The 12461-nt window shown below is 36.6% G+C and overlaps 1 protein-coding gene across 6 annotated transcripts; it reads left to right on the top strand.

The window, feature by feature from the left end:
• Positions 1-515: 515 nt before the first annotated feature.
• Positions 516-11422, top strand: LOC139973107 (sialate:O-sulfotransferase 2-like). 6 transcript variants are annotated; one of them, XM_071979531.1, is made up of 9 exons: positions 516-638; positions 2089-2358; positions 2997-3290; positions 3719-3772; positions 4299-4302; positions 4420-4473; positions 5208-6369; positions 7668-7842; positions 8516-11422. In XM_071979531.1, exons 1-6 carry the CDS (start codon positions 578-580, stop codon positions 4469-4471), a joined length of 735 nt encoding a protein of 244 aa, XP_071835632.1. In that variant the 5' UTR covers positions 516-577; the 3' UTR covers positions 4472-4473; positions 5208-6369; positions 7668-7842; positions 8516-11422. The 6 variants fall into 6 exon arrangements, with proteins under 6 accessions (XP_071835632.1, XP_071835631.1, XP_071835633.1 ...); XM_071979530.1 differs by lacking the exon at positions 4299-4302 and having other exon boundaries at positions 5208-5847; positions 6232-6369; XM_071979532.1 differs by having other exon boundaries at positions 3719-3991; positions 4294-4473.
• The last annotated feature ends 1039 nt before the right edge of the window (positions 11423-12461 follow it).

The raw sequence follows: 12461 nt of genomic DNA on the forward strand, positions 1-12461 counted from the left end.
TAAAAGTGATTTCGCCGCTGGTTCACATATAGGGGGCTGCCGGTGCCGGATATAGGGCGGTGTCAACAGACCGTGACCCCCTCCCCTCTCTCCAGCTCTCTCCCCGCGGAACCCAAAACCCAATTAACATTACAACCATGTTAACACTGCAGCTATGTCTTTCAGATTACAATACAGCTCTGTTGTCATAATTGACCTAACGTTAGCTAACTAACTATTAATTTCATTTAATGAAATCTGCTGTGTGTATAATTGATAGACGTTTTAGCTGTGACTATTAACCTTAGAATTTGGCGGTCGATAAATTAACTATTCTTTCAGTATATTCACTTTCGGTAACAGAGACAAAGAAGTCATAACTAGTGGTTATCTTGAGATAACAAACGTTGCCATAGCGACATGTCATAAATTACTGTAATGTTAACCATTATATTTATTCGCACCCCAAGTGTATTGTTTTCACGGACTGCATTGGACGCATCGAAAGTTCAATTGCACTGTTTTAAATTGTGAAACTACAGGAAAAGTACTCGCATGAGAGGAAATAACAGCAAGTGTTAATCTTGGATAATAAAGAATGGCGTTGACAAGTATTGGCATGTTTATGCTGATGTCTTGTTATTGCTACCATCGTGCAGGTTAGTGGTGTAAAAAATAAAGAAGCATTTTTAAATAAGCTTTTAGTGTACATGAAATATTTGTTGTTTTCTTTAGCTCTCAACGGTTAACTATCTCGTTTGTATGTCTGTTTTGTTTGTGTATTTTGATTTTACACTGTATGTATTAAGTTTTTTAAAGGATTGGGTCAGTTGTCATACATGTTCATGTTATATGAAAGAGGACAATAAAAGAAACACAATTCTGACAAACAATGTTCAAATATCTTTATTGGTTTAAAGAGATATTCAAGTGTAAAGTTTCATCAGATTGTGTAGAAACTGCTGAAATCTGACTAGATGTGATGTCACATCCTCACATTCCTGAAAAAATCTTTGTGTTTGCTTTAAATATTTTGTGAGATTTCATGACTTTCAACCAAAAGATATGTCAGGGGATCTTATTATTGTCAAAGGAGGTATTTGAGATTAAACATCTGTAGAATTTTTGATTATATTATTTTCATATGTGTTAAAAAATGTAAATAATTTTTAAATAATTTATTCACAAATTTTAAGGAGGTGAGGATGTGACGCCACACCCTCACAGTAAGTCTTTCTACACCAGTCGTTTTCAAAGAAATTTTGATATATTCAAAGTGTCAAATCTTCTTAACAGAGCATGCTATCGTGGTAGTTTCTTCACTGTTCTTTTTGTCTTTTTGTGTTCTTTCATACAAAATAGACATGTCAAACACCTGAACCAATCCTTAAAGTTAATCTAGGTAGGCTTTTTACAATAATCACGACGGGCATTTTGCAATCGAAACAGGATTCTGTAAAAGCAATGATATTGGTTTGATAGAAAACAAAAAGGCAGTTAAATCGGTATAAATCGGTGATATTTGGTTACACGAGCATTTGTACATTTTATTCTCTTCAAAACATCAATTCTATGAAATATTATAATAGATCGAGTTTGCCAACAAGTTCGCATGATTGACCCATGCTTGCCATACGCTGTTCTTAGAGAAAAAAAGAAGGAAAAAGATAGTAATGGCAGCCCAACATGGGCAACCTGTTATATTAGTCTATCTACTGTATATTTTCATCACATTTGCCCGATACTGACTTTGTCAAGACAAACTATTTACTGCTTGATATAAAAAATCAATTGATTAGCTTTAACAAAGAGGTGGGAACTAAGCAGCAAACACAAGTTTGTTAATTGAAATGGACATATATATTCACTATTTTAAAGACGGACATGTTGCAAGTCTTAAGGACAATTCATACACTCATACATGCGTCATACATCATACTCACTGCTTTATTGCCTCCTGGTTTGCTCTAAGAGGGTACAAGACTAGGAATCGAATGAGACTTACATGAGAAATTACGATGTATTGTAAAATTCAACCTGTGACAATCTGTCAATATTTATATTTTCATATAAACACAAGAGGAAAAAAAAAATTTTCTTTTTCAACAGATACCAAATACCTTGGTTGTTATTCAAGTATTCATTCCAATGTGTTTGATAAAAGACATGTCCGAATTGATTTAACAATCTCTCTCTGTGTGGATCTCTGTAGTAAAGAGAATTTTACACTGATTGGCCTGCAATATGGAACATATTGCCACTGTGGCAGAGAAGGGCTTCAATACAAGCAGGATGGACGGGTTACGCACTCACAGTGTAATATCACATGCCACGGAGGTCCTAAGTGTGGTGGCAATGACGTCATTGCTATCTATGAAAGTGAGTACAGCAACAAGCATTCGTCATATGATTATTGAAACAGTGACGCATAATATACTATTTCTTAAATAAAACTACAGTGTGATGTTGCGTCAACGGGCAAGAGTATATTGCCCGAACACGATTCTCACAACGATTTATGAGTACTGTCAGAACGTTGTGTTACCAGTTTAGCTTTTACAATATAATTATAGCGGTATCATGAAAGTGCCGACAATTCTGCACATACATACAGTAAGATCACGTTATAACAGTAAGATCACGTTATAACAGTAAGATCACGTTAGCACAGTAATAATATATATTATCACAGTAAGATTCTGTTGTCACAGTAACATTACGTTTATCAGAGTAAGATTCTGTCATCACAGTAAGATTGTGTTATCACTGGGAGATCATATTTTCACTGTAAGATTCTGTTATCACGGGAAGATCATATAATCACAGTAAGATCATATTATAATAGTAGGATAATGTTAGTGCGATCGATCATGTTATAACAGTTTGATCATATTGTCGCAGTAAGTTCATGTAAGCTCATGCTATCATAGTACAATCATGGAAGACATAGTATTGTTACCGTTCATTCTTCATAACCTGTATTCCTCCATTGACTCAAACGTTCTTTGTTTCACCAGACTTCACGTACCTTGGGTGTTATTCGTACCCTGAAGGCAATGCATTTTCTTTTGGTGGTGCCTTTGCAAACATGACTCTCAGCTTATGCTTTAATTTGTGTCAATATTTCCCACTTGCTGGCCTTACACGAGGAGACCAATGCTTCTGTGACTATTCTGACCAACTAAAAGTCTTGAGGGCTCGTGAAAACAGTCTATGTTTAGAACATGGAGAAGTGTGCTCAGGAGGGGAAAAATGTGGCGGATACGGATTGGTGGCCGTTTGGAACGAAATAGAGGCTATAGAAACCACTGGTAAGCTTCACATTAGCAACGAGCATGAGCGTGTTCGTATTAGAAAGGACGAGGTAGCCCGATACAATGTAAAAACAATGAAGTTGCTTTTTCGAATGGTGTACTAGACTTTGTATAAGTTTCAGAAGGTCAAAATAGTTCATCTCCAGAGAAGCTGTCCAAGTTTTTGATATAGAAAGAGATCTAGAATTGTAATCCCTGAGATTATTAATCAATATGTTATCAATATGAAAAACCATCAACTGAAGTCGTTAGAAGTGATATGTTATCCCTTTTTTTCGGCAGAACTGTGGGGCTAAGTTGTGGAAATTTTACTTTATTGCAAAACGCGTATTAACTATATACATGACACTCGTACAGAATTTGACGCTACCAGCTGCATATGTCTATAATTTTCAGTTTAGTTTATTATGTCATTAATCTTACAGACGAACTAACGATACCACACGAAGTGTTACCGGATGACCCCATCCAATGTAAAGGTGAGCTATTTTTCTTCAAAAAGTACGTTTCTTAGCCGAAACCAAACATTGCCGTCACTTTACAAATCCATACATTAATCCATGATAACATTTTGAGACTTCCTTCTGTGCGAGATCCTGCTCTTCGTACCCGTTATCACATTTTGCTCAGGAGGGGGAAATGTGGCGGATACACATTGGTGGACGTTTGGAACGAAATAGAGACTATAAAAATCACCGGTAAGTGACACATTAGCAACGAACGTGAGCGTTTCGTATAAGGAAGGACGAGGTAGCCCGATACAATGTAAACTATGTAGTTGCTTTTTCGAATGGTATACTAGATTTTGTAAAAGTTTCAGAAGGTCTAAATAGTTCTTTCTGCAAAGAAACTGTCCAAGTTCTCGAATATTTCAAGTTCTAATTGATATGGAAAGAGATCTAGAATTGTAATCTTTGAGGTTGGTATTTCTAATATCAATATGAATAAAAAACATTAATTGAAGTCGTTTAAAGCCTTATGTTATTCCTTTTTTTGGCAGAACAGTGGGGTAAGTTGTCGAAATTTTACTTTAGTGCCAACGCATGATAATTGTACAGAATATGACACTTCCAGCTGCATATGTCTATAGTTTTCAGTTTGGGTTATTATGTTATTAATCTTACAGACGAACTACCGATACGACACGAAGTGATACCGGATTACTCCATCCAATGTAAAGGTGCGCTATTTTTCTTTAGAAACTACGTTTTTTTTCAACTGATCACCAAACATTGCCGTCGCTTTACAGATCTATACATTAATCCGTGATACAATTTTCAGACTTCCTTCTGTGCCAGTTCCCGTTTTTCGTTATCTTTATCTCATTCGTTTGACGAGAAAGCAAAAACATGTGTTTCTCAAAATACCATTAGCAATAAACACTCCTTATTTGCGGGAAATAACAAGGTCGGGAGAAATTTCCTTTACGTGTGTAATGCATTCTTCTCGGGAATTATTTCAGCCTGTGTCGCAATCTATCTAACTTATAGGTATATTTGAAGTCGTTTAGAGCAAAGTATATTACTGTTGTAGAGCTCAGACACTGTGTGCAAGGCAGCATATTAAATCTTCGAGTTATGTATAGTATGTATATACGTAGTGTCCTAAACGACATATAGTATAATCCAAAATGGATTCACCGAAGGTCAATTGAACTAACTATATGTTTCGAATCATCAGGACGCAACCCTTGAATCTGACAATTTTAACGGAATTACCGCATTTGATTCCAGTCAAGCCGATTTTTAGTAATATCATGACTGTTTGGCGAAGTTTGTAATTGAATCTTACATCATGGGTCACAGAGGTCTGTCTTTGTCATTCAGTTGCAGTTCCAACTCTGTGGTCGAATGACTTTTCACAGTTCGTGTATTGAAAAATTATCAATATATCAATATTTTAAAATATCCACAGATACCAACCGCAAGTACTAAAACATATAATGAACTACCGACCAAATGGCCACTACAAAGTGGAAGACAGATATGAGCATACTACGGACAGCTTAAATGACAGACCAACTAGGAAAATGACCGACACGATTCCTTGTACTATCCAAAGAAACTATTTCACTAATCGAGCACCCGAAATTAGACATTCTTATTACGCCGGGCCATGTACAATTAGTGATGTAAACACTTAAGATGTGGAACTGGAGTACTTCCCAATCCAAGATGACAGCTCATCGAAGGATGCATCCGTATATGTTGAGGATACTTACTCCAGTTCCAAAGAACATACCAAAAAAGCAACCAATGCAAGAATTAAGAAGGCTCGGATCTTGAAATCAGAATTAGCCTACGCAGTATCCGAAGTAACTTTATCAGATATTCAAATAAGGACAAAACCACCACCCGATAGTTGTTTATCGCAGGATGATAACTTTTCAACAGATGCAGTTGACTATGTAAATACCGATGCACTGCAAAAACTCCGGTGTTAACATTTTGATTTCGCTTGTCGGTGTTGGATTCGGTGTTGATTTGACAACAATGAGAATGCAATCTGACCTTCAACCTCGTTCAGGCAGAAGTTTCAGCGAATCCCTTTCCGCGTAAATACATTATGTCATAGAAACCGGGACTCATAATTGGTCCATAGTACTGGCAGTAATTATCATATCGATATCGTAGGCGAAGGGTCGAGGTGGGGACCGAGGTGTCTCTAATGTAAATTTTGAATGGATTTGGTGGGAAAATAAGTAGGTCTGACGTTTTGATGCTGGGAAGATCTACTGCAAAGGTGAATTCTGGATTTGGAATGGTCTTTGGGTATCCAATTTAGGATTTCAAAGGACATTAGAAAACAGTAAAACTAATATTAAAATAAAAAGAATGAAGGTCTTTAACTACTTTATGTCACGAAAGCTCTAATTATGAATCTCTAAAGTTCAAAACAACTTTCAAGAATCCTTGTTTTTTCCTACACTTTATTGAAGCTCAGAAGGGCAGTTCTTCAAAAAATTGCAAGTGGGGCCATTGTTTTAGCTGAATGCAGAACCTAAAAGTGTCAGAGCGAAAAGTCCAAGAGATTGTTATTGGAGTTGCTAACATGATGGAAGTCCGTGCCAATGAAGGTATGTGAGCGTTTATTTTTAAAACATGTTTAACTTTTTTTTTAGTAGCTCCTTTTCTAGACCCTTTACCATTTGCATATAATTCTGGTCGCGGCTGTGAATATGCCATCCTTGTAATCCTTGACAGGGTATACTCTCACTTAGAAATTTCTTTTAATTTTGCACGGATCTTGTTTGTCGATTTTTCATCTGCCTTTAATACTATTGAACCCCATAATTTAGTATCTAAACTTTGAAAAATGGACATCCGCGATGGTTTAAGTAAATGGATTATCTTACCAACCGTACACAATTTGTGAAACTTAGTCCCACCTACCGTTTAGATACTGGTATGTCCAATACATGGACCCTCAAGGGACTGTCCTGGCTACTTTCCTTTTCTCATTATACACGTCTGATTGCAGATCTCTGTCTGAGAGGTGCCCTCTCATCATGTTTGCCGATGATACCGCCATGGCTGGACTCATTCATGGCAATGGTGATAAAAGGGCATACCTCCACCAAAGCAATCATTCGTTGACCACCGTGACTCTAACTTTTTACAATGATATGTCTCTAAAACAAATGAAATGGTCATCGACTTTAAACATAATATTATTCCACCACCGCCTGTAATTATTAAAGAAGATGAGGTAGAACGTATGTCTACCTATACATATCTGGGTGTGGTTCTCAACAATGAATTGACTTGGACGGATCTTGTTGACGTCCTGGTTAGAAAGTTGAATTCGAGATGATATTTTCTGAGAAAAATGTCACTCTTCAATGTGCGTACGGAAATGTTAGATAATGTTCTATAATGCTACCATCTGTGGAGTTTGGATATACTGCCTCATTTATTGGGGTGGTAACGTTATTAAGACAGAAAGGGATCGTGTTGACAACATCATTCAAAAAAGCTGAAATATTAGTAGGGAGTCTCATTCTGCTGTTGAATTTGTCTACCAATGTCTCCTACAGTCCAAGCTCAACTCCGTTTGGGACGACTATAGTCACCCATATCATGTTCAACTCCATGATAGATTAAAAAATAGGGGAATTGGTAGACTGAGACTTCCTCAACTTAAGACTAACCATCCCCGCAATTCATTTATCCCTCGTGCAGTAAAACTTTACAACAGCAATTTGAGTCGAATATTTATTTCATCTTTTTGTGTAGACAAAAAAAAAGACAAGCTGTCAGTTTGCCAGCATAACCAATGCATTCTTCCTCCTGTGTAACAATAAAATGATAAAGAAACTTCATCGTGATCCGTCCTTGATATGTACAGTAAATCCATTAATATTCTTGCTAACAGATTGAACAAGACTTCAGATTATTGTTTCCAGAGGAATACTCAGAGCTACTGTACCAGTGGCCTCTCCTTAATCAGAACGTTATTGCTCCTGCAAGAAAGAGCACTGATAAAGGCGCCACTGCTGAGATGCTTGCAACAGTGGACCGTGGACCATGTGAGGATTTGGATTTGGGAAGTAAGTAAACAAAAATGCTTCACTTTATACCCTCACCCATCTCCTACATCACCATTGACACATGCAGAGCTGGTGACATTGACTTTGTTGCATTATACTCATTACTCAGAGGATGTTGATCAGATGCCATTGTTTATGAATTAATACTCATGCAGTACCCGCTGACGTGGTGAGGGCCACTTGATATCTGTCAGGTGGAGTGAAGCCCATTGTCTGTTCAATTGAAATCATGTGACTGGTTATTTATGCATGAGGGAATCTCCATGGTCATCTGTTAAATTTAAAGCTCACAAATAATATTCCTCCATTAAAATTAAGATAGTTTTAAAGCTTGACAGAGAGCAACACCAGCTCAATTCTCATGTAGAATACCAATGGGGGTTATCGGCTACAGCCAAATTATGAAATAAGCATGCAAAAGGCATGTAAAATATTTATAGCTTTCCAATGGCTTAAGTAGTAATATTTTAGTAGAAAGCAAATTATCAATAATTGACTTACTACCTCAGGTTATTATGTTATGCATAAAAAGTCTTAATCTTCATCCCCATGTATATTTCTACTTTTGTAGCTTTTGGTTGATAAATTCCAAACTACAAAAAAAACAAAACAATTAACTGAACACTTAGTGCCATGTCTCCTTAATTAATTCCTTTAAATTTTAATTTCTTAGGCTGGGACAAAGAGACCGCTACCATGCTGCTGGTGCTCTGTCTGTTACCACCTGCAAACCATGGACGTGCTGGAGTGTCAAAATTGCCAGTGATTAAAGCAGTAGACTTTCTCATTCAGTTTGAAAAGAATTGATCATTTCTGTGTTAGGTGTATTGTGCAGGGAGGATATTGAAGAACATAGCACTGCTAGTAAGTCCTTCAAGATCAACAGTATTTGCCACAAGGATAGCATGCTGTAATTGTAAAAGTTTGATATGATTATGTAATCAATTAACCTGCTACAGGTGTAAACTGACCTATCTGCCTGCGCTGCCTTACAGTTTTACGAGCAGTTACTATAGTTTGCGAACGATTGTCCCAAACAACTTAATCAACCAAGTACCCATGTGCCTTTGCACAACCCTAGCTCTTTTAGCCAGCCAGTGCTGATGAGCTTAAATGCAGAACAGTTTTACCATAACTTGAACTTAAAGATTCATTTTGTAGGTTTCATTTCTTATAATGTATTACTGTGCTGTAGTGTTGCCTGCTTGCTTAACAGAGTGAATGTAGTATTGATGCTTTCTTGGAGAACTCCTCAGCTATGCAGCCGTATATCCTGGGACTTGGACAAACCAAAAGCAGCATAGCACAGTGCTTCACTATTGAAGACCTTCTTGCCTTACCCTGTGCGGCACATGATGCTTCGGGGCATCTGATGCACTATTCAAGATTTATTATATTTTTATTATGTATTTGGCCTCCACTACAGTAAGCATCTCTTTAACTTTTGGACATTTCTTCAAACTACAGTCTATGTAATCAATAATACTTATCAGACACAACGAGTGAGGGCACTTCGATCGAAATTGGAAGAATGAGTTGTTTTAAATACAAAGCTCATATTGGTAGTGTACCTAGGATACTTAGGCACATGAGAGTACAACATGGATTTTATGATGGGCAAAATCTATTGCTGAAATGTGGTTTGTTGTCAGACATTAAGCGTGCTCAATTGGAAAATGGAAAACCATTTGAAAGATAATGTTGAACCTATTGAATATGATGATAATGTAGAGGGAGATGAAGTTGCTACCTCTGGAATCCTTTCCCCACAGGAACTTCCGAATCAGGCAACGGGATTAATATGTAAAATGTCTACAACCTCAAAGATCTTTCAAAATACTCTAAACCAAATTGCTAACTCAATGGATAATATTATTGGTGAAATAACAAGTAGTGTTAAAACTGTTGTTGACAAAACTTTCCAGGAGCATGGATTAGAGAAAAGATGATGATGTTTACCATGATGTCAAACAATACATAGACATCATTATGAAACACATATACATTAGTTCCAAGAACTAAATTATGATTTCAAGCGAAGAAAATACATTAGCCTGCAAGGAATTATAGAACTTCATGAAATGTCATTGAAAGTACGTATGGAGAGTCGCATTACAAAGTCACAAGATTGCATGAACAAGTACCTGTGAATAATACCTTTATATTTATACCAATTATTAGCACACTGGAGCTGCTGCTCAAGCATACTGATGTTTTTCATTTTGTTACTCATGACCACAAAACTCGTGACGGTGTTATCAGGGATTGCTGTGATGCATACCAATTTCAGCAAAACCCCTATCTTTCAGCTAGATTGCAATGCTCTTTAGTGGTTTATTTTTCTATAATGATTTGGAGACAGTGAATCCTTTAGGATAAAAACATCTATTCACAGAATATGTGCATGTTATTTTGTTTAAAAAAATCTACCTCCAAGGTTTAACTCTTGTTTGAATAACATTCACTGTGCTGCCCTTTGTCACACGGAAGATATAAAGAAATACGGGTTTGATCCAATTCTCAAACACAAAGTGAAAGATATAAATTACCTGGCTGAACATGGTATTCTACTTCCAATTGGACATTACAAGAAAGGTATTAGTACTTAGTTAGTGAAGAAAATCTTGGTGAAAACTTATTATATGGTTTTGTGGAGGGATTTTCACAATTTGCATGTTCAACGGGCAGAACAACTTAAAACTGTTCATTTTCAATGTATAAATAGGGTCAGTTTTAAATAGTTGTGCATCTTTCCATATTCTTCGTAACTATTCTCTAGATGTGATCCATGATGTTCTTGAGGGTGTGGTCCAAAAAATTAGTATTGTCATATTTAATATCAGATAGAAAGTCACCTCTAATGACACTAGATCTTTTGAATAGAGAAGTCGCAAGTTATGACTACAGATCATAAAAAGTCAAACAAGCCCTCCCCCAATTAAAGTACATTCAAATGGCAATTCTATTGGTCAAAAGGCTATGCAATCTTGGTATTTGATAAGACATTTGCCACTTGTTATTGGACACCGTTTACAGGAAAGGGACATGTCCTATTTTGTGCTGTTGTTGAAGTTATTAAGTTAAATGGATATATGTTTTCACCTTAAGTAACTCATGGTTTAATAGCTCAATTGAGTATTCTTATTGAAGAACATTATTCTAAATTCCGTGAGGTATTCCCAGCTCGTTCTCTTATTCTAAACCATTAGTTCATGGTACATTATCCTACTTGTTTGAGAGAAGTGGGTCCTCTCATCCATGTCTGGTGCATGATGTATGATGCTACACATGATTATTTCTGTCAAATTGCTGATAATTGTCGAAACTTTAAGAACATATGTTGAACTGTGGCTAAAAGACACCAGATAAATCAAATATACATTTTAATTCAAAACAGTCAGTAGAGACTTTTTATGTGGGACCTGGTGCAGAAACATCTGTATCAAATTTATAATCGGATTGTATTGACCCAGTTGTCTCAAAGGTGCCTGATGCTACCCTTCTCACTGAAGTGTTAGATGTCAACTGGTTGAAGCTTGGTGGGACTGAATATAAGCATCACCACATTATGCTTTGCTGTGACATGCCACTGTTTTACAAACCATTGTTTCATAGATTTGCTGTGAAAGAGGCATTACCTCAGCAAACTGTTGTGAGGAAAACCAGTGAACTTATTGACTGTCATTATTCTTGTTTATGCACTTGATAATGCGTTTATGTACAACTGATGCGTCCAAGATGAATACAAAAACGTGTAACACATTGAAAATGACATCTTCGGTTTTTACATGTTGTTTATTGCTCATGCGTAATGTCAAGCCCAGAATTGGGAAATACCATGGAAAGATGCTATACAAAATACAGAATTAACACGATCTGGATTGGATAACAAAAAGCCTGCAAGTCAACATCAGTGTTGAAATCAAGTCAGTTGGTGTTTGTTGTACACCAATCAGAGAAGCAATACCAACACCACATATAATGAATTTAACATCCTTTGTGGTGTGAAGAAAAGGATTCTCAACTTGGTGTTAATTTAACACCTGCTGGTGTCGGCAAATATGCACTCCAAGAGAATACAAATTTAACACAATCGGTGTTAAATTTAATACTCAAATTTTTGCAGTGTGGATACGAATGCAAGACTGGGAAGAATATGATCACAAGTCCTGAAACAGTCTTGTCATTAACATACGAAGCGGATTTGTCTGGTACAGCCAAGTACTCTACGTTAAAAAAAGAAACAAAACTGGACTTAGCATATGCCGTATCACATGTTCAGATGTCAGCATCTCCTACAATTCCCAAAGCAAATGCTAACTCGTCACTGAGTAACGTTCTCACGGGTAATTTTGACTATGTAGCTTCCGATGAGTGTCAATACAAGCTTGAGAAGAATGTCAGCGAAAGTCGTGAATCTGTCACATCAGAAGTCCAGAGTATAAATGTTAATACAATGGAATACACCGAAAGCAATCGGAAACCACCTGTAAAAGAAACACCGAGATAAATTTTGGTAAGAAAGTTTAGTACTGAGGAGGATGCATGTAGACACGACATTAGAATACAAAGCATCTCTGTCTAGTTCCGTCAAGTAGTTGCATTTAAAAAAAAAACAA

Source organism: Apostichopus japonicus, chromosome 9 (assembly GCF_037975245.1).
Source record: "Apostichopus japonicus isolate 1M-3 chromosome 9, ASM3797524v1, whole genome shotgun sequence".
NCBI classification, from domain to species: Eukaryota; Metazoa; Echinodermata; class Holothuroidea; order Aspidochirotida; family Stichopodidae; genus Apostichopus; species Apostichopus japonicus.